The sequence below is a fragment of the Crocuta crocuta genome, unplaced genomic scaffold (genome assembly GCF_008692635.1).
Source record: "Crocuta crocuta isolate KB4526 unplaced genomic scaffold, BGI_CrCroc_1.0 scaffold179, whole genome shotgun sequence".
In the NCBI taxonomy this organism is placed as follows: Eukaryota; Metazoa; Chordata; class Mammalia; order Carnivora; family Hyaenidae; genus Crocuta; species Crocuta crocuta.
In genome coordinates, this window is record NW_027551568.1 from 16005687 (window position 1) to 16028673 (window position 22987).

General features: G+C 39.5%; 1 protein-coding gene across 2 annotated transcripts in view; it reads right to left on the minus strand.

Moving 5' to 3' along the window:
* The window catches only part of KCNIP4 (potassium voltage-gated channel interacting protein 4), a 1146137-nt gene that overhangs the window by 87427 nt on the left and 1035723 nt on the right, over positions 1-22987 (minus strand). For both annotated transcript variants that reach the window (XM_077750421.1, XM_077750422.1), the window contains one exon: positions 14937-15061. In XM_077750421.1, the coding sequence (XP_077606547.1) occupies positions 14937-15061 (125 nt within the window). The remainder of the gene's footprint in view (positions 1-14936; positions 15062-22987) is intronic.

Genomic DNA, 22987 nt, shown 5'->3' on the forward strand with positions numbered 1-22987 from the left:
ACCTAAAGTCAACTGAATGTAGACGTTAGTCACATCTACAAAATGCCTTCACAGCACCATCTAAACTTGTGTTGGTCTGAACAACTGGGCACCAAAGCCTAATCCAGTCAACAAATAGAAATGAACCATCACACCTTCTAGATCCTCTGTGCCCACATGAGTGTCTCTCACAGAATCCAGTCTTATATTTTCCCTTGAGTGTACCACAATTTGCACTTCATTGTTTTTTTTTTTCCTCCTTTCTTATTAATTTCTCACTTCCTACACTAGACTCCAGTGTTTATGAGTTGAGGACAATTCTCTTTTACTCAGTAATGTATATCCAGTACTAGCAAAGTATCTGGAGTACAGTAAGTACTCAGTAAATGAGAGATGTTCCATATGTTTGTGGAAAGGATTAGCAACTAGGAAGAGCTTGAGATGACAAGTTGTGACTCAAACTCCTAAAATTCTGTGGGAGTTGAAATGTCACATATTAGGCATAATTCATTAGAATGTGCATAGATAAAAAGCATTTCAGATCCTAGCTAATTTCCTTTGACACATTTCTTTGAATTTCCCTCCAATTAGGAATGAGTGGGTGGCTCATTAGGTTGAGTGTCTGGTCATGATCAGTCATGAGCATCCAGTCATGACCAAGTTTCAGCTCAGGTCATGATCCCAGGGTAGTGGGATCTAGCTCAGTGTCTGACTGTGCACTGAGTGTGGACCTGCTAAAGATTCTTTCCTCCTCTGTCTCTCCCCCACTTGCTTTCTCTCTCTCTTTCTCTCTCTCTCTCTCTAATAAATAAAATGAAAAAAAATCTCCCTCCAATTAAATTAATCAACACAGATTTAAGAGTCTAACATACTCAATAGTCTAACATATTCAACTCAAACATAGCATTGAAAAGACTTCTAAAGTTTTTGTAACTTATTTTAATGACGACTTGAATGCACACCAGGATCACTAGAATAATTGCCAGTTAGGCTTGTATTAATGAACACATTTAAGTGGGAATTGTAAAAGAAATAAAAAACAGAAAACGATCTGACTTGATGAGGTAGGTTCACTGCCAGCCAATTGCAGTGATGAATGGTACCCCAGATTTGTTTTTACTGTTAGCCACAAACATCCAAAGTTGCACAGCAGGCTCTTTGAAGAGCACATGTTGAATTTGAAAATTATTTACTAGACTTCCAGTGATACATTTGTGTGAACAAGTTTGTTCTTCCAAAAAGAGTGAGAAAAAGTAACATCATTAAATGTTGATGCACACAGAAGCTTACCACCTCCCACTGCCTGGGATCTGTGCTGGGAAGATTGGGTTCCTTGCGTAACAAACTGTATCAGCAACTTCCTTGGATGAAATTGCTTTTGACTTTGTTATGGATTCAATGCTGATGTATGTACTGAGGAAGTAGAAAACCTCAAAGCATTCAGAAGACAGAGATGATTTATTGTTATTGTTATTATTATTATTATTATTATTATTTTACAAATCTTGATCCTTCAAGGGACATGGGAGTTTGAAGTATCTATCAGCTGAGACACTGCTCTCTAACTGAGCAATTTGTCTTAGGAGGATTAGCTGAATGAACTTCGGAAATCTTTAAGATATTCTCTAGAAAAATTCAGGGGAAGGAGGTTTTATTGACTTTGGCAGAGTACTAGCTGTTCCCCCAATTTTCTTTCTCCTTCTATATATACACACTGCTGTCCAGCTAGAGACCACATGTGTAACTTCCCCTGGGTGGTCCATGTGATCAATGAGTCCAGAGGATGTAAGCGGAAGTGGTGCATATAACTTCTGTGTCATCTCTAAATTGAGACAAGTCACCTGCCCCTGGTTTATGGCTCTTTCACCTTCCCTCAGGACATGGACATGAAAGTGACCTAATTAACCCAATGCAGATGGGGACAGCAGTCAGGCAAAGGGATAGTGTGAGGGAGTGTATGGGAAGAAACCCACGTCTCTGAATGCTCTGATGGAAGCTAACTGCCCCATCACACTGTACCAACTTGCCTGTGACTTGAAAGAAAAATAAAATTTGATCTTACTTATAGGACTGTTGAGTTTAAATGGATAAAAATACCAAAGATTTTAGAAATGCCTCTATGAATTTTTGCTTTATATAAGGGTTGCTTTTATGGAAGTTGTTTTTAAAAATTATCTACAACTCTACATTGCATTTTGTGTTCAAAACATCACAAATTGTGTTATCTTTTGTGATTTTCACAAAATCTCAGCAGGGAACTTATTACAAGAAATACTTTATCAGTTTCTCAAGAATTCAAAGGACAGAGTAAAACCAAACCAAAACAGAAGTGCACTGTTTCCGAATTTGTCCTCAGGTTGGAGTGTGGGGCAAAGACATGTTAAGAAAGAGCTTTCCAGACAGTAACACGATTCACGGGAGCAGAATGGTGACAATGTTATTAATGATGATAATGATGATAGGGAAAATAACAATGAAAGCCACATTTTGAGTGCCATCAAAAGACAGGTTCTGTGCTCTGTGCTTCACACCCGTGATCTTTGCAAAGCATCTGTGAGATGCTATTTCTTCAATTTTGCAGATTAGATCAGTGAAGCCCAGAGAGGCCAAGTATCTTGCCCAACATCAGCCAGAACTGGAATCCAATTACATTATCACATTTACTTCAAAATGTGTACACTTTTGTATAGAAACGAGTTATCATTGCATGACTGAGACTGTTGCACTTAGAAAGGTCTACTTACGGGAAACCTGGGTGGCTCAGTCAGTTAGCTGTCTGACGTCAGTTCAGGTCATGATCTCACTGTTCATGGGTTTGAGGCTTGCGTCAGGCTCTGTGCTGACAGTTCGGAGCCTGGAGCTTGCTTCATATTCTGTGTCTCCCTCTCTTTCTGCCCCTCTCCCGCTCGTGTTCTGTCTCTCTGTCTCTGTCTCTGTCTCTGTCTCTGTCTCAAAAGTAAATAAATATTTAAAAACAGAAGAAGAAAACAGGTCTACTTACAAGGTTGGTCTACTAGGCTGCTAGGGACACGATCACAAAATACCACAGACAGGTGGTTTAAACAACAAGAATTCATTTTCTCACAGGTCTGGAGCCTGGCAGTTCAAGATCAGGGTGCTCAGAGCTGGCTTCTCCTGAGACTTCTCTTCATTGGTCTGCAGCCGACCGTCTTCTCGCTGTGGCCTTTCCTCTGTCATCTGTATCCTTGGTGCCTCTTCTCCTTCCTATAAGAACTCCAGTCCTATGAAACTAGTGCCTCATCCTTATGACCTCAAGTAACTTGAATTTAAAGTCCTTGTCACCAAATACACTCACATTGGGGGTTAGGGTATAACATATACATTTTAGAGGAATATAATTCAGTCTATAACTGCTAGAATCTGGGAAATTCAAGTTTGGGACAGTTTCTGCCCTGATAAGAATTGCTCACTGTATCTAAATTGTGTGTGCAAACAATATTGTTTGCAACATCTGTTTTGCTTCCGGAGGTCTAAAATTTCAGTATATGTTAGACAGAGGGTGCCTATATGACCAGCCCCAATAAAAGCCTTGGAGACTGAGTGCCTAATGACTTTCCCTGGTAAACAGCATTTCACCTATGTTGTCACTACTGATCGCTAAGAAAATTGAACACATTCCGTGTGACTCAACTAGGAAAGCACTCTTGAAAGTTCACATCTGGTTTCCTCCAAGTATTATCCCATGTACTTGTTTCCTTTGTTGATTTTGTTTTGTATCCTTTTGCTATAAAAATGTAGCATTAAATAGGACTATATACCAAATCTTGTGAGTCCTCCTAGCAATATTTGAGCTTGGGGGTGATCTTGGGAGCCTCTAACATAACGTTTCCACCTTCCATTCTCTAATTAGGAGGACGTTTTATTTTATTTTCTCCTTAAATACATATTTTTTATCCTCTCTTGAAGATGGATAGAGACATATAACCGAATTTTGACCTGTGGAATATGAGAAGAAGAAATGTCTGCCACTCCAAGATAGGCCTAACATGTTCCACGTATTCTCTGCTGTCATTTCTCTTGATCAAGGACCAGACATAGTGGGCCAAGTGGAGGGTGCTGAGGTCATAGCCATTTGTGGAGTCACTAGATGGAAGGAGTATACTCAATGACCAGGGGAAGCAGAGCCCTCAACTTGAACACAACTTTTAATGATCCATCTAAGATTGGGAAATAAGAGAGAAGCAAACCTCTGTTGGATTAAGCCCTTGAAATAATGGGCTGTGTGTTATAGTAGTGAACCTACTCTAATATATATGGACACTTAATATCTTTTAATTTTTGAAATATGCTGCTAAGATGAGAGGGATTCTTGAGCTAAGGGGTTCTATTACTCATTTGATAGTATATTTGATAACATTATAAGACATGAGCGTCTACTGGATGAAAGCTATGGACACACTTGTTTTTTTGTTGTTGTTTTGGTTTGGTTTTTTTTGTTGTTGTTGTTTTGTTTTTATAACTATGCTTTTTTTTTTTTTACAAATAGTTTATTGTCAAGTTGGTTTCCATATAACACCCAGTGCTCATCCCCACAAGTGCTCTCCTCCATACCCATCACCCCCTTCCCCTCCCCCATCCCCATCAGCCCTCAGTTTGTTCTCAGCATTCAAGAGTCTCTCATGGTTTGCCTCTCTCCCCCTCCCCCACTGTTTCCCCCCTTCTTCTCCCCTGTGGTCCTCCGTTAAGTTCCTCCTAATGCTCCTATACATGCAAACATATGGTATTTGTCCTTCTCTGACTGATTTATTTCACTCAGCATAACACCCTCAAGTTCTATCCATGTTGCTACACATGGCCAGATTTCATTCTTTCTCATTGCCATACAGTATTGCATCGTATAGATAAGCCACATCTTCTTGATCCATTCATCCATTAATGGACACTTAGGCTCTTTCCATGTTTTGGCTATTGTTGAGAGTGCTGCTATGAACATTGNTCACACTTGTATTAGAAATAGTAATTCTTCATTACCATACGAGACCGCCCTTAACATTAAAAAATTTTTAAAAATATTTATTTATATTTGAGAGAGACAGAGACAGAGTGGGAGTGGAGGAGGGTCGGAGAGAGAGGGAGACACAGAATCTGAAGCAGGTTCCAGGCTCTGAGCTGTCAGCACAGAGCCTGATGCAGGGCTCGAACTCAAACCATGAGATCATGACCTGAGCAGAAGTTGGATGCTTAACCGACTGAGCCACCCAGGCGCCCTGAGATTGCCCTTAACATTTTTGAGGAGCACTTGATAAACCCAGTAAATGTGTCAAGCTATTTTTATAGTTCTTTTACAAGAGAAGTCATGCTCTTTCACTTTCCTTATCATTAGATTTTTTCCCCAAGAGCAAATCAATACCTCCTCAATCTCACTAAGTAGATGTGGAGGGAAATAAAGAAGATGAGAGAAGATAAAAATTTTATCTAAGATGGTGCGCCCGGGTGGGGTGGCTCAGTCGATTGAGCATCTGACTTTGGTTCAGGTCATGCTCTCATAGTTTGTGAGTTTAAGCCCTACATTGGGCTCTATTCTGACAGCCTGGAGCCTGCTTCAGATTCTGTCCCTTCTGTCTGCTCCTTCCCTGCTTGTGCTCTGTCTCTCTCTCTCAAATATAGAATAAAACATTAAAAAATTTTTAAAAATTATCTAGGATGAATCTCTGCACTTTCTGATTGAAGTCACTCATTCATAAACATTTATTGATTATATGTTATATACAAGGGATAGTCTGAAGAGTGAAAGATATTGAGATAAAGAAAATATGGGGTGCCTCGGTGGCTCATTCGGTTAAGCGTCAGACTTCGGCTCATGACATGGTTTCACAGTTCTTGGGTTCGAGCCCTGCATCGGGCTCTGTGCTGACAGCTGGCTCAGAGCCTGGAGCCTCTTTTGGATTCTGTGTCTCCCTCTTTCTCTCTGACCTTCCCTTGTTCATGCTCTCTTTCTCTCTCTCAGAAGTAAATAAAAACATTTTAAAAATTTAAAAAAAGAAAAGAAAATACAGTATCCAGCCTCGGGGACCCTCTAGAATAGGGTAGGGATCCTATGTCAGTGTAATGGTAGCGGGCACTTTCAGGAAGGTCTCCAAATCTACCCTACAGGATGTCAAATAAAGTTTCCCCACATATAAGGCTTTTGAACCACAAACCTGTGAGTTAAATTTGAGTCCTCAATTCCTCTCACCTTTTTAATACAAACTATCAAAATGCCCAGTCAGCTTAGCTCCCACGCATGCCATATTTTGTCACCATCCTGATGTAAGCAATACTTATTTCCTTATTCTCCTGAAACCTCTTTCTCAAGGGGCTCCCTGTTTTACTTTGGCTCCCTGCACTCCATTCTCCTTAGAGTAGCCTGTCAAGTTCATCTTTTAAAAATCGTTATTACGTATTATATCTGACCCATTTAAAACCAGTAGTTTCTCAATATCTTTAAGAATAACAAAATAAATGAATATTTTAGGTTCCACACACTCTTGCCTCACTTCTGCCTCAGGATTTGTGGTTAATCTCTCTGCCTAGAATGCCCTTTATGTGGCTGTGTCCTTCTTGACATTCTAGACTCAATTAAACGCCATCTCTCCAGGGAAATCTTTAACCACCCCATCAAAAGAAGCTCTCTGTTATGCCTTTCTATATTTCCTCATAGTTCTGATCACACTAGGGATTTTCTTAATTGTTTGTTTATTGTCTCCTTCCTCCCCTTCACCACCTCCCTCCAATTCCCACTGGAATGTAAGCTCCAAGAGAAATTACCCATCTTTTTAGTCAATGTATCCGAAATACCTAATAGAGTGGTGGGCTCATATTCAGCGCTCACAGAGTAAATTATGGAAAAACTTATGTTGAGATAATATCTAAGCCAAGCTGTGAAGAAGGTATAAGAGTTTATATCATGAAAGGTGAGGGAGTCATGAAGAATAGAATTCCCAGCAGGCGGAAAAATGCAGGTCAAGATGCTTCAGGAATCACATAAACTGCAGGCAGTTCTTTATGGCTGGGGCAGAGTGAGTAAGAGATAGTGAGAAAGAAGACTGGAAAAGTAAGCAGAGTTTTTGGGTCACGATAGCACAGAGAGAATCTAACTCAGGTTAGACTTATAGGAGATACACAACAAATATATGTTGGATGAGTGCATAAGACTCATTAGTCCATCTTCTACTGGTAATGGACAGACATTAATTGGTTTTAAGTAGGAATTAACATGACCTTATTTGTGCTTTAGAAAGATGCCTTCAGTGGCACTGAGGAGACCGGTTCAGAGGAAGGTAAGACTGGAGTCCAGGAGACTGGGAGGTCATTATGGTAATGCAGGTGAGAGATGACAGAGAGACATGGGCTGTGTATAGGAAAAGGAAGGGATAGACTAGGAAATTGACTGAACTTGGAAATTAATTAAATTACAGGGTCTAAAGGAAGAATCCAGAAAGACATCTGAGTTTCTAGATATAGGTAAAGGTAACAATTATTGAAAAAATACAAGTTTTCTCAACAAACAAGAGTTAAATTTCCTGCATATATAATTCATTTAATCAATGTAAAAGCTATTTTATTTTATTTTATTTTTTAAATTTTTTAATGTTTTTATTTATTTCTAGGAGAGAGAAAGAGACAGCGTGAGCAGGGGAGGGTCAGGGAGAGAGGGAGTCACAGACTGAAACAGGCTCCAGGCTCTGAGCTGGCAGTCAGCACAGAGCCCGACGCGGGGCTCGAACCCACGAACTGCGAGATCATGACCTAAGCAAAAGTCAGACGCTTAACCGACTAAGCCACCCAGGCGCCCCTGTAAAAGCTATTTTAAAAGTTAGGCATTATATGGATGATCCAAGCAGACTTTTATCTGTTATCAGGTTCTAGTACTTTCATATTAAAGTCAGATACTGAATGATACAACAGGCCAGATTCTTGGAATTAGGAGTAGAGTGCATACTAAGATGAATCAGGCTCAGGACATGGTTTTTAGGAAACTTACAGGTTAAACAGAAATAAGGTCCTTTGTCCACTTTTATTTCTCTCTCTTCTTTTTTTGGGGTGGGGTGGGGAGAGGTGCAGTTGTAGGTACTGGTGTGGTGAAGGCTTGGTACAGCCATTAAAATGATAAATCCCTCTTTGGACAGGGATAGGGTAGAAGGGCAGTGCAGAAACTGCTGCCTCCCCTATGGAAATTCCCAAGCAAACACAGATGAGGCTGAGAACCGGTGTGCTGACCCACTACACCATCTACCAGGTCAGCCTGAAAGTGTCCCTGAACAGGGACCTCCTGGCCAACATGGATAAAATGGTGCTAAAAAATAAGTATTTGCAGTGCTCATTGTTAAGTAAAAATAATCGATCAGTAGGATATGTGTATTGCCAAACCTATTTGTGTCAAAAGAATCCTTATGCAAACATGAAATGCATGCACATAAAAATACATACAGGAATAAATAAGAAAGTTAAGCATACTTATCTCCAACAAGGTGGAATATGTAGACACTCACACATTTCAATTTACATGGTTTCAAAAGTTTAGAATGACCATCAGTTTAAAGTGAAATAAAAAACAAACAAACAAACAAAAATAAAGCAAGAAGTATCCAAATGCCACAGAATATATTTAATATAAGCTCTTGTATAAGGTAATATACTTCAAGATAACATCTCAGTATATTCATTGTGATTTTAGTTACTTTTGTACTTTGTGGAATAAGTAGGAAAGAGCTGAAGGGCTCCAATATCTATTGAGCACACTCTCAATGAAAGAAATTATGCAAAATATTTTCATCATCTTCTCATTTGCATGGGTATTAATAGCATGAATCCTCGAAGGAGAATTTGATGTTGAGAGAAGCTAAACTACCTGCAAAAGAGTTTGAATCCAGTAAAGCACTTGTACCATGCCAGTCTTTGGAAGTCAGAAGGGCAGCCATGTTTTATATGCTAAGACCTGTAAACAAACTTCTCAGAAAGCCCTGCTTCCTGGAAGTCTGACAGAAAATTCTGCTAAGACATAGAAAAATAAAATTTTAACTCTGTTCTTATAACTTGATTCTACACTACATGAGTAATTCTTTGCACTTAAGGAAGATCTTTTATCTGCGTCTTTCAAGAGCAGAACAAAACCAATTATTACCCACCCCCCTTCGTGATTGGAAGAGAAGATCTTAATCCTTAATTTGCTGACAGGGAGACAGAAGCTGCCAGGGATGAAGTGATTTACTGAGGGTTACACAATCAGTCTGTGAAAGCCTCAAGAATACCTCCAAGGGCTCATGACAAAAGAGCAATTGCCTTATGCAATTAGCAGCTTATTTCTCTATCCTAAACACCATATCCCGCTCTTTTTCAAGCATGTGCTAACTCGTCCTGTCTCCCTTTCCACCCTAAGTGGGATTTAGTGCTTTTATATAAAAGTACTTTGTAACAAATGTAGACCCCTATAATTTCAACATCAGTTCTCTTTATCTATTTTTAAAGTTGCAATGAGTTCTCAAAGTCTTCAAGTGGTGTAGGGAAAAAACCCATCAAAAAACTTCTATCTACTGCTGGTTCCTTTGGCCACATCATCAAACCTCTTGCGGAGATCAAGAAAAAGTTTGGTGCCACTATTGGCAAAGCACCCAAGGAGATGTCTGGATTTTAGGTACAACACTGAGGATGGGATTAACCATGATTGATATGTGACTTCAGATTTAATCAGCGGCTTCAGCTGCTGGCTGCTGGGGTTGCTGTCTCCTCAGGAACACTGCTGTGAGAGACATAGTCTGTGGTGACTCCTAGTAAGTCACATTCTTCTTCATCTTCTTGTCTTGAGGGCTGGCACATACAAAAGTGGTAGAATGAGATGTCCTGGCCATGACTGTTATATCATGTAACAGTATCTGCTTTAGCAGACTAGAGAGATTCTCTTGCTGGCTTTGAAGAAGTGAGTTGCCATGTTATGAGTCTACAAGAAGGGGCCATCAGCAAGGGATCACAGGCAGCCTCCAGGACATGACTGGAGTGTGGCTTCAGAATGACATCCAGCAAGAGAGTGGGGTTTCCAGAAACGTAATCACAGGGAAATGAATTTGGCCAACAACATGTGTGCTGGGAAGAGGATCCGAGGATCCAGAAACAAGTGTCACCTAATCAACACCTTGATTGCAGCTTTGTGAGATCCTAAACATAGGACCCAGTTAAGTTGCTTCTGGACTCCTCACCCTCAAAACTGTGAGATGATTAATGCATGTTTTTTTAAGCCAATATATGTGGTAATTTGTTACACACAATATAAAACTAATACAAACATCCTTCATTTTTAGGTTGAAAGGAAAGAAGCATTTTTTAGGGAGAAAAATACATTAACAAGCATTAAAGTGATACCTGAAAGATATATTTGAATCTAATGGATGCATTGATCTATTACAATTCAAAGTAGTGAAAAAAGAGGAAAGGATTTGGGACAGGAAAGACCCAGGTGTTCAAAGCAGCAGGTCTAACTTCTTGTAACTCTCATCCTGTGCCTTAAACAATAGGAAGAATATGCTGTAAATTATTAATTAGTGAAAGTAAATGTCAAAGAGGCATAACCATATCAAAACTTAATGTCCCAGAAGACCATTCATGATCACCTAAAACTGAACAGAAGTTGTGCTTGACATTGAAAGAGAACAGCAAATCAAGTTCATGAATCGTGTATTTAGATACTAGTATGACTGTGGGTCAGTGGTTATCAAATACGATAACGATAATACGACTTTCTGTTAGCGATATGGTAAATGGGATTTTTTTTAATTAACAAGTTTAGAAAAAAAAATTATTGAGCATCTCCTCAGATTTAGTGGAATCAGAATAATCAGAGGCAAGACCTGTTACCTACCTGCACATACATCCCATCATGAGGTGGAAACCCATCAAGGACATCATAAGATTCCAATGTAGCTAGTCTAACCATTGTTATTTGACATTATAGGACTCGTCACAATTAAGTCACATCACAGAAGCACCTCATGACTAGGATCTTATGCACCTAGTTCCTTGTTTCTGAATCTTGGCTGCACTACAATTACTTGGAGAGCTTTATAAATCCTGATGCTCAAGCTTTTTCCCAGAGCAATTATATCCGAATCACCAAGCATGGTACCAAACTATTCGTAATTTTTAAAGGTCCTGGCATGATTTCAACATTCAGTTAAGTTTGAGACTGCTGATATGTAGAGAATACCTTGTATCTTTCAGTATCCTTTCTACTACATAATTAGGTAGATCAAAACCCCAAAACACGGTGGGGGAGTATGTAGGCCAATCACGACTGCCCCACTTTGATGGAACACAAACTGAAGTTGACTATTTGGAGACATACTATAATAACTCCTTTTTATTGGACTTCATTTTTATTATCTGAATTTCTCAAAAACAAATACAAAAGCAAGCCAAAACGAAACAAAACTCAGGCAATGTACATATTGTTATCCAAATTTGTAGAGATAAGGGACACAGGTCACTGATTCAGATGGAGCTGCCTAAACAAGTAAGATGTGCACCTGAGTCTGAGTGACCCCAAAGCCTATGATAGCTTCACAGTGATTCTTAAAATGTGGCCCCCGAACCAGCAGCATTTGCATCACCTGGGAAATTATGAAAAATACAAATTCTTCACCCCAATCTCAGACCTACTAAATCATACTCTTTGAGGCTGGAACCCAGCAATCTGTGTTTCAGCAAGCTTTCAGCTGATTGCATGCTAAAGGCTGAGAAACATTCCCCATTTCTATCAGCTGTTTACTTTTGGAGACTCACTCAGTTCAGCAGGTGATAAGTGAAATAAGAATGTGGGGGTGATTCTGTGGGTATGACAGAGTGACAGGCTGAGAAATTTTCTCTTACTATCTTTCCAGTCTCCCATTCCCCATTTTTATGAACAGTCTGTGTTGGAAATGAGGACATACTATCAGAGATGTGGTACTGGAAGAAGATTGGGAGACTCTGGCAATCTACTTAAAGGGATGATTTGCCATGGTGAACCTGTTTTATGTGAATGTGACTGTTTTAAGATGTTGGTGACTAGTTTATACTTTTAATAAAAATATAGGGAGATTAAAAAGTTTCATTAAAATAAATAACCCAATTTTTTCCATGGAAATGAATTTTTAATTTTAAGAGCTTGAGATAATTGGTGTTCATGAAACCAAGAGTAGCTGGTTTGCTTTCTCTGATGCTAAGCTAGTTCAGATTGCTGCCATCCTGTAAAACGTGACTGCCATTTCCTTGCTTTCATGCCTCTCTTGATATATTCCAGGGTATATTTATTAGAGTTGTACATTTGACTAAGACAAAATAACCAAAAATGTAAAGAACAACTGTGTTTGATTTATCAGAGACGTCAATTAATATTTTCTGAGCAAACCGTGGAGTCCTTTGTTATAAAGGAGTATGTGAATAATCTTTGGGCACATTCACGTCTGATGGAAATTTCTCATGGACTAAATAGGGAGGGGCAGATAAATTAATAAAGAGAGAGGAGAAAAATAGGGAAGGAGGAAGGAAAGAGGAGAAGTGAAATAAAGGAGACAAGGATTGACACGGAGAAGAGACAAAGGAGGTAGGAGGGAGTAAACACAGGAAGAAGAAATAGAGCAGGGATCAGAAGTGTAGGGAATGGGGAAAGAAAAGGTGTTTGGAAAAGAAGGAAGAGAAGAGAAAAGGAAGAAAAGAGAAGTAGGCAAAGACAAAAACAAAAGAGAGCAATAAAAATAAAATAAAAAAACAAAAACAGAAGAATGTAGACATTAGAGCCTGGGCAATTTCTGTGAAGTGCAACTTGGAGAAGACCAACGCACAGAGATGCTGCCTCTGGAGGTTAAGGATGACAGTTATCATGACTTCAATTTGCGACAAATGGGATGAAAGGCAGCCTGCCCCCAAATGGAGAGACCGACAGTCACAGCAGTGGAGTGATAACGTAGCAGGGCTTCTGAGAGGTTGGATTAAGTTTTCCTTTATTTGACAACCCTTTGCAAGTCTTTGCAGCTGCTTTTTGTGTTTGCTCTCTCTGCAAACTGTGCAGATAGATGTAGCTAATAATTCTCTAGCCTCATTTTCAAAGCCCCTTTCTCTTTATGCATGTTGATTTACATGTGTCATCTTGAGAGACTGCACATCAAGATTCCTTTTAATGAAGGTCCTGTCTGTGTGGAGCAAGCACCTACTTCCATTACATCCCTTGCCCACTCCCCTTCCCACTCAGTCTACCCTCACAAAGGCCTGGGTATTATCAGAGAACCAAGTTTCAGATTAGCAATGGGCAGAGAGAAATTTAGAATGCCCAGGCAAGGAGGGGCGTCTGGGTGGCTTACTTGGTTAACCGTCCAAACTTCGGCTCAGGTCATGATCTCACGGTTCATGAGTTCGAGCCCCGCATGGAGCTCTGTGCTGACAGCTGAGAGCCTGGAGCTTGTTTAGGATCTGTGTCTTCCTTCATTTCTGTCCCTCCCCCACTCTCACTCTGTCTCTATCTCTCTCTGTCTCTCTCTCAAAAATAAAAATAATTTTAAAAATAGAATGGGGGCACCTGGGTGGCTCAGTCGGTTGAATGTCCGACTTTGGCTCAGGTCATGATCTCGCAGTTCGTGGGTTCAAGCCCTGTGTCGGGCTCTGTGCTGACAGCTAGCTCAGAGTCTGGAGCTTGTTTTAGATTCTGTGCCTTCCTCTCTCTCTGACCCTCCCCTGCTCATGCTGTCTCTCTTTCTGTCTCTCAGAAATAAATTTTAAAACATTTTAAAGAATAAATATAAATTTTTTTAAATGCCCAGGCAAGGAGAGTGGTGAAGAGCAGAAATAGGGTAGTGAGAGACCCCATGGAGTCAGAGACATGGTGGAAGTATTTGTGCAATATGCATGATGGCACCCTATAAAAATATCCTGAAAAGTCAACTAATGTTACAAATTCCCTGAGTAAATTTTTGGATAGATACCATAGAAGAGGTAGAGTTTCTCATCTGGTCTGCATGAGGTTGGACAGAGGTAGCAATTGAGGTGGTCAGATTCGAAGAGGCTGGAATTAGCAGAACTCTTTGGATACGATAGAGTCTAGAGACCATGCAATGGTTCTGTTAGGGGGAAGATTTGAGGAGGTATCGATGCTATTTAATTTGTATCTTAAATGGTACCTGTAGCTATGGTTTATGTAATGTAAGAACATAATACATGTTGGCCTATGTATGCCACTTGATATACAACTATTTGATACTTTTGAACATGAAATGCTTTCATAAATAAATAGATTCATAAACTCATGATATGACTTCTCTCCCTATAGACGATGAGCTTGAGAACAGAAGAATATCTTTTCTGACTTTTGAATAACCTATAGCATCTATATTAATACTGAACACATACCAATTATTCAACAAGAGCATACCCTGATCAATTGTCCAGGCCACTGATTGTGTCTCACCCTCACCCTCTGGTATATACGAACTATCACTGCTTTTGAAGAAGATTCACTCAGGAAGGAGAATCAGGGGTGCACCTGGATAACAAAGAACTAGATGCAAAGACTGCCTACAGATACCTGTGGTCTAGAGTCATTGGTAGCATGGTCTTTTAGAAATTTACAGTGACTCTACTCAGGTGCTAGAAATGATGTTGCTTGGTGGGCCTTAATCTATAGTCAAGTTTCAAGTCAAACATGAGACTATAGTTCAATAATGTAGAGAAAATATAAGCTTATTGAAATGGTGTAATTATAGCCAAAAAAAAAAAAAAAACAACCCCAACAAAACGACTTAGAATTGAATTGAGTAGGAATGTCCACCCACAGTGTATGAGCATTCTTGTGCCCAAATGACTTGAAGTCCAAATGGATATTGACAGTATTCACATCTAAGAAAGATACATACAAAATGTGCATATGATAGGGCTCTCACAGAACCATATATTTGCTGAAAACAGTGTGAAGGTAAAGTCAAAAAGAAAGTTCTTACATTCTTAAATCCTCTGTAAAGAATCTGAAGCTCCTTCTTGGTAAATTTGCTCTGGGCTTCCAGAAGCTCCAGAGCCTCAGGCCGATGCCGGACGGTGGCCATCTCCAGTTCATCTTCTACGCTGTCTGTGGGGAGAACCAAAAAGAGTCTGAAGAACAGTCATGGCTCACCAATATTTATACACAACAACACAGGAAAACAATGAAACATTTACTGGATGTCTGTGATTTTTCCATAGGAAGGATTCTCATATGGCTAATAGTAGTCTTTACGTTTCCCATAATTTACAGAATGAAGCTAAGACAATACCACATAATCTTTTTTCCCTGCAAACTCTAGTTATTACATATTACATGACTAGAATTTTTATACTACAGTTTGACAAGTGTACAAAGTCACAAAAAAACTTTAAAACCTGGAATTTGTGTTATATAACAAATACTGGTTATAAAATGGAACTTCATTTCAATGACAATCAATTCCACCCTAGGTATCACACAGCTATGAAGTGGGACTCTGCAATACTCTCTGAGAATTCCACTGAAATCAAATATTTGGCCTGGGGCTACAAATAGTCAGGTCAGGTGCTGACATGAATAAAGTAACCAGCTCCTGAGTTGGCCAACATAAACCCAGTTTTCATGGGTGCACACTGGATGGACTGGACCAATGGGAACTTCTGGCCAGACCATATTCTGCAGTCAAGGGAGTCTAGAGCTAGAGATAAATTCTAAAATATTGAACTTTGCTTCCTGAGTTATATTTACACTATAATTTCTCAAAGATGCTCTATGTAAAAACAATTTCATGTCCATATAAATTTTGGAAATGCTGTAAATGTTAACATAGTTTTAGACCAAAACAGTGGAAATTAATTTTCCTGAGGACCTGCAATAAACAATTCTGTTTAACTCTGCTTAACCCAATTGACCCCAAAGGGTATTTTTCCATAGAATCTTTTTTACCACAAGTCACATCTGGTAACCTCTACATATTTGCCCTAGGGTTATGTAGAACACTAGTTGGGAGGTGTTGGAATATTTTAGGGTCTGGGTGCTCAGGTTGTAAAGTATAGCATCCTTGATTAAATTTAGCTTCTTTGCAGTGGGCCCAATGGGGGTCTAAGAAATTCTTCTTGCCATAATCCAATCCACACCTCAACTAAAGAACTCACCAGGAACAGAAGATTCTAGGCCCAACCCTGACACCATGACTTGCTAGCAGACTCCATTATATTCCTTCCTGTTAGCTAAAGATTTCCAACTCAGACTAAGTGAGGCTCAGGAGAAGAGCTGCTTTTCATTAGCTCTGCACCCAGGGCCCTAGTGTTCCAATTCCATGCCTCATGTGTCAGTTGGAAATGTCACTGTTGCCAAAAGTCCCATCATTTTGATATTTAATGCTGCCTCTCGCCAACACTTGTACTTAATTCCTGCCCTGTCTCACTAAGTGAAGTGATGGGGCAGAGCTGTCACGTAGCAGGGAAAAAGTTTCAGCAGGACTCTAATCTTGGGATGTCCTAATGACTTCCCTCAAGTTTACAAAAGACTAATTACTGTGATGAAACAGATACTTGGATGTGTTTGTCAAAATGAGAAAGAGGGGGTAAAGGCAGACATTTGTACTTTTCATATTATAATAGATTATTTTGGAACAGTAAGATGGAAAAGCTGTAGGATAGTGATGGATGGATAAGAATAATAAAAGGGACATGAAAAGATGGGAAGCCCAAGAATAAACTCGAGCTGACAAGCATAAAATTGATGAGAAAGTAAGTGAGGGATGTGCAAAGGCCTGAAGGTAGTTGGGGAAATGGCAGCTAAGCATTAACAAATTGACCTCAGGTTGGGCTTTATGGGGAAAATCACAAAAGCCCAAATGGGGCTCCTTCAATTTTCTCCTTCATTCGCTGGAACATTTGAGTGGAATGGGTTGATTCTACGCAATAGGTCCAGAACTTAGCAAGGAGGTGCTCCCTAAGACCTAAGATTGCTGTTGATCCAATGAATTAGACTGTGTTGCTGTTATTGTAGTTGCAGAATAAATAAATAAATAAATAAATAAATAAATAAATAAATAAATAAATAAATAAATAATAAATAAAGTAATGTAATGTAGGAGTAAAAGCTGTGAAGCAGACCTAATATAAATAGATAATAGGAAGACTCTGCTGTCTTGAAAAATATCTTCACATAGCCTTTTTTATTGAGTCATTTACAATATAATTTATACAAATAGTGACCTAACTCAAATATTACTGCCTCCTCCCAAGCCTTTCCAGATTGCTCCACCATGCAGAACTGGTAGCTCCCTAGGCAGACTTCTTACCCCCTACCTATTTCTCATGCAGCATGGAAAACATAACAGTATGACCTGTTCATGTCTGTCTTTTCCATTGTGAGTTCCTTGAAGACAGAGGCAAAGCCTTACAGGTCTGTATATCCTCTGGACCTAACAGAGTGAGGTGCCCCATAGTCACTCAAGAATTATATGGTGAATCAATGAATCGGTTAAAAAATGTTGCTGCTACTGAAGTTTCCATTCCCTGAGACCCCTTTTGAACCTTAGGGCCCTCCAAAAAAATCATTTCTCAAACTGAGGTTTGTGGACCATTAGTAGACCTTAAATCTCTTCTTTGGAATTATTGTGTTCACCACGCATTGCTCTGAGAAACACAGTATAGGCAAAAGCAGGGGGAATTTGAATCCATTTTTCAGAGTAGTTGTTCGATCATAGCATAACCTTCTCTAGACCCGCTGACCTTCCACTGGAAAGAAACAAAACAGTGCATCCACTCCTCAGCCTCTGTAACCACACACAGATCTGAACCACATCATCTGGCTGTCACAGACTTGCTAATGCAGAGATGGAGACAAAAGACCCAAAGCTGGAGGGTCAGTGTAATTGAATTAAGTTTGTGATAGGATGAGCATCAAGTGCAGTTTTCAAAGCATCACACTTGAAGCATCTGCCCGAGGACTCTTGTTTTCCCAGCTGACTGGTGCCTTACTTCTTAATGACTCCTACCTGCCAAAGGGCTGTTTCTATTTCTAGGAGGTTGACAGGCTCTAAAAACATACCCGAAATCATCAGCAATCACCAGCATAAGTTAAAAAGCCACACCACCTCACCCAATCAAGACTGATTCCTGGAGGCGAACTCTGAAGAGCACAGCACGAGTCTGCATAGGATTGTGAAATCTGCGGAGCCTTCCAGCCTCCTCACAGTCCTGTGCAGACTCATGCTGTGCTCTCCACGAGTGCACATTAAGAACATGCATTTGGGAGGGTTTTAATACAGTGCTTAACGTTTATTGAGCCTTTTGTTTTATGCTCAGAGATGGGCTAGCTGCTCTATTGCTATAATTCAAGTCCTCACAATAACCTCATAATGAAGTATAATTGTCCATGCTTTTACACATATGATAGATACTCAGTCTTATAGAGGTGAAGAAATGAGTGACCAGATGTCACATAGGAGAAAGAAAGAGACAGGGTTTATGCCCAAGTCCACGATGTCAAACGTTATGTTCTTTCTACTTTATCACATTTTCTCTCAACACCAGTGGAAGTAACAATGATAAAAATAATCGTTTTTTCTCCTCTCCTTTTCTGCACTGTCAAATGTCTCAGAAAAGTGGTCTAGGCCCACTGGGTCCATTTTTCTACCTCCTGTTTTCTCCTTAATCTCTTGCATCCTGACTTTGGCTCCATTATGGGTAGAATTGTGTCCCCTTAAAATTTGTATGTTGAAGGCTTAACCTCCAATATAGCTGTATGTAGAGATATGGCTTTTAAGGCAGTACTTAACATTAAATGAGGGCATAGGGACCCTGATCCAATACAACCGGTGTCTTTATAAGAAGAGAGAGAGCCACCAAGAACACACACACACAGAGGAAAGACTGTGTGTAAGCACAGCAAGAAAGCAGCCATCCGCAAGCCAATGGGAGAGACATCAAGAGAAACCAACTTTGCAGGCATCTTGATTTTTGACTTCCAGCCTCTAGCACAGTGAGAAAATAAATTTGTTGTTCAAGCCATCCAGTCAGTAGCATTTTGTTATGGTAGCCCTAGTAAATGGGTACATCCATTTCAAATGATATACAAATGGTGTATTCAAATGATACACAACACTAATTAAAGCAGGTCTTGTTACTCACAAAGTTTGCTCAGTGAGCACTGGACAGTCGGGAAGTCAATTAGATCATCTAATCTTTACAACACCTTCAAAAGAGGGGTCGTTTCATCCCCATTCTATAGGTGAGAAAACTATGGTTTGGAAGGTCTAGTCAAGGCCAAGGTCTGGTCAAGGCCAAAAGACTAGTTAGTAATGAGGCACACACGTGTCTTTAGCACCTTAAAGTCAAACTTTTTAAGCATTCTGCTGAGATTGTTAATAAAAATCACGACTCTACAGAGAGCCTTTGCTCTAAACCTGACTGTGTATTATCTCATTTTAATACTGACAAAAATGCTGTGGGAGACCTATTATTGTCCGTAATTTACAAGGAATAAACTGGGACTTACAGAGCTTAAGTAACATACTCAAGGTCACATAGCTAGAAAGGGACAGAGCTGGGATTTGATCCCTGGTTTTAGAGATGGCAGCCATTATATAATTTGGCCCAAAGTCCTAGGGGTAACAAAGATTTTAGCCTGCCACTGAACCCCTAGTGCCTCAGGAGACACATGTCCAAGCGCCTTCGAGAGATCACCATGGTGGCAGTTGACGCTGTGCTGATTTAGAACAAATAGAATAGGTGTGGAAGGGATGCTACCTCAGAGCTGGAAAACCACCAAAAGTCTGTTTGCTTTTACACATTCGGCTGCTCAGAAATGGAGGTTCAAGAAGGCTGGGGGTGGTTTGTCTGAGATTAAAACCAGAACCAGGTGGGATCTTGGCCACCTGAATCATCTTCAGGCCTCTGCCAACATTTAACTACGCAGGCATCTTGCTGAGTTGCTAATTCTGTGCCGCTTTTGCATTCTGAGACAAGCTGAATACAAACATCATTTTAATTCATGAATCCTCTAACAGATTTAATTTTAATCAGACAACTAATTCCCAAACCCAGACACCCTTGAGCTTCCCAGCTGTCTCTTTGTGTTATTTGTTTCTTAGATTTAACTCTCTCGGGGCCAAGGTTGTCTTATGTCTGAGTAAACAGACCCCTCAGGTTGTGACACAGTTGGGCTAGAAATCAGAACTTAAATCACCTGGGAACAACAGAGTTTTAAAAATAGTCCTCTTTCTCACAACTTCTTTTATAGTACAGTAGAAGATTAATACAGCTGACATACACTTATGCAAACCTGACTCTATCTGAGATCAAACCATACCCTCCAGAACATAACTACAGAACATCTTGCTTTACAAACAAATATGAGAGTGAGGTCTGCCTTTCTAAAACAGGTTTTTGTAAACAAGGGCTGTACAGCTGAAAACCATTTTCCATAAAACCACTTTATGAATAATGCCACTCCATTCAGAAATTTGGTTTAGAACCCAGGCTGGGCACACAGAGAGGAAACTTGTTTCATCAAAGCATGGACACAGGGAGGCCACGGCCTCATTCACCTAGCTCCTGCCAGATGAATGGCTACATGAGTCTACCAGTATCTAGTTAGGCACACTAAATATGCCCAATAAAAAAAAAAGTGAAATCAATGAATAAGCCTCCCAAAACATGGCATATCTATAGATGTATCTATTGGAGGTCCATTTCTTAATACAACATGACCCTTCTTTACATACTTTATACATTTTTCATTATAAAAGATCATAAATAGCATGACTTTAAAATTCTATTTGAGCTGAAATTGATTTGTCTAGCCAAAGACTCAGCTGGTTTGACTTATATTGCTGTATCTCATTTATAAAAATAACTTTTGAGTCTTTATTTCTAACGTTCACTCTTTATTAAATTGAGTTAATAGTGACTTAATCAGTGTGGCAATGAAATCATGATGAGGATGATCGCCTCCTAATGATATGTTACATATGATTTATAGAAGCTTGGTTCAGTGGCAGTTATTGGAGGTGGGGTTGATGAATTTTCTCCAGGTATTAGATTTACACTAAACAGCACTTGAGGATTCTTGACTATTATACATTGGAAACTATCTGTGAGAACTTCTAGAATAAGGAGAAGATGCTAGCTATTGTTTGGTTAATGTTCACATCTGACCCAGCAAGATAAAGATAAAGCTGTCCATGTGGAGATTTCAAAAGCTATTGTACATGGCACTGATGGAATTTCTTTCCTCTCTTTCTTCCTACTTTGAAAACTCGCACAGGCATTAATGGCTCCATGCCTCAGCTCCAACCTTCACAGTGCTCAAGGGGGTTGGCATTGAACTCAGTTGAGGAAACTGGTTTTCAGGTTAAGGAATTTGCTTAAGTCCGCAGAGCTGATAAGTGGGGGATGTGAGATGTGACACAAATCTGTCTTTCTATTTTCTGTTCAATCACTTGACTTCTCCTGATGGAGAGCTCAAATCTGGGAGAAGTGCTGTAAGCACCTGTTTAAACCTTGCCAACTTTAAATGTTTTATCTCAAGAAAAGGAAGGTCTGGGAGCCCTCTTGACTCTTGCTGTGTTCATAACCACTCACCTATCCACCCACCCTGAGCTATTTTCAGTTGCACATGGAGGGTTGAGCAATTAACTCCAAGCTGGTGGAACACAGCCCACGAGTAGAAAGCAATCAATCCATCCAAAACACTGCAGGAGTCCTAGCACATCCCAGACCACCCTGAACAGCTAGAATCCTCCCAATTTTTGTTAGTCAGACACATGTTTCTTTAATTCTGGCCCTGGAAAGATGCTAGGACCAAAAAAAAAAAACAAAAACAAAAAACCCTTTATAATTAGTACTTTATCCTATTTAATATTTATATGAATATATATCACATAGGAAATGAAAAGTATTTAGAAAATGGCAAATTATTTTGAATGTCTTCTGTTAGAGGTGGTTGTGGGCAATGACACTGAAATCTCCATTCCAGAACTTGAAGTACTCTCCAATGTCATGGCCAAATTCAAGCACTTATAAAATATAACTACTCAGAGGTAAATTGCTAGAGCTATTTTTCACAGCACTTATGAATGGGTTATCTCTACTTATTTATAAACATAAATAATAACTCTTCACACAAGCTTAGGTTTTAAAATAGAATTACCTAATTGGAATGTTTGTTATTAATGTTAGTCATACTATTACTGCAGCAAGTCATGCATAGCTCCTTATCATAAAAGCTTTTATTTCCTAGATGGTATGGTCTTACTTGCTTTTTGATAAGTGAGCAATGTAAAAATTATATTACAAGTTATTATACACAGGAAGAAAATCTACAGTAGAAATGCTGGGGTTTGGGAAGAAGAAAACAAGGAATGTGACTGAACTTACACATAAAAATAGACCCCAAAGATTGATATTCTCACCAGGAAAGTCAACAGCTAAGGAGGAATATGATCAAAGAGAAAATTTTTAAAAATAGTGAAACATGGAGAGAGATGAAGAAAGTCCACGATAACTCACCAAATTAAAAATACCCTAACAAAAAATTTTCTCTTCAAGTTTGACAGAGATTCTCTAGATGGTCTTTAAAACAAATAACAATAACACAGCACATTTTTTAGCATTTGCTCCGTGTAAGCACTTTACTTATATTAACTCATAAAATCCCCATCAGCACACTATGGAAACTAAATTATATTCTGTAGATGAAGATAGTGGCACAGAGAGATGAAGTACCTTGCTCATGGTTACACAGCCAGAGTATGAACTCTGCATAGTCTATTTCCAGTATGCATGTAATTAACTATTGTGTTGTTCCGCCTGCCATGGAAAAGGAAGGAGAATGGTCCTCCACTTATCTGGAAATCATACACTCAAACTAGAATCAGAAAATTAGCAGCAAAAGGGCTCTAGGCATAAAATAGTTACCTTAGAATTGAGGTTTTTGTTTTTTTTTTAAAGTTTATTTATTTGAGAGGGGGGGATAAAAAGAGAGAGAGAGAGAGCATGATCTGGGGAGGGCCGGGTC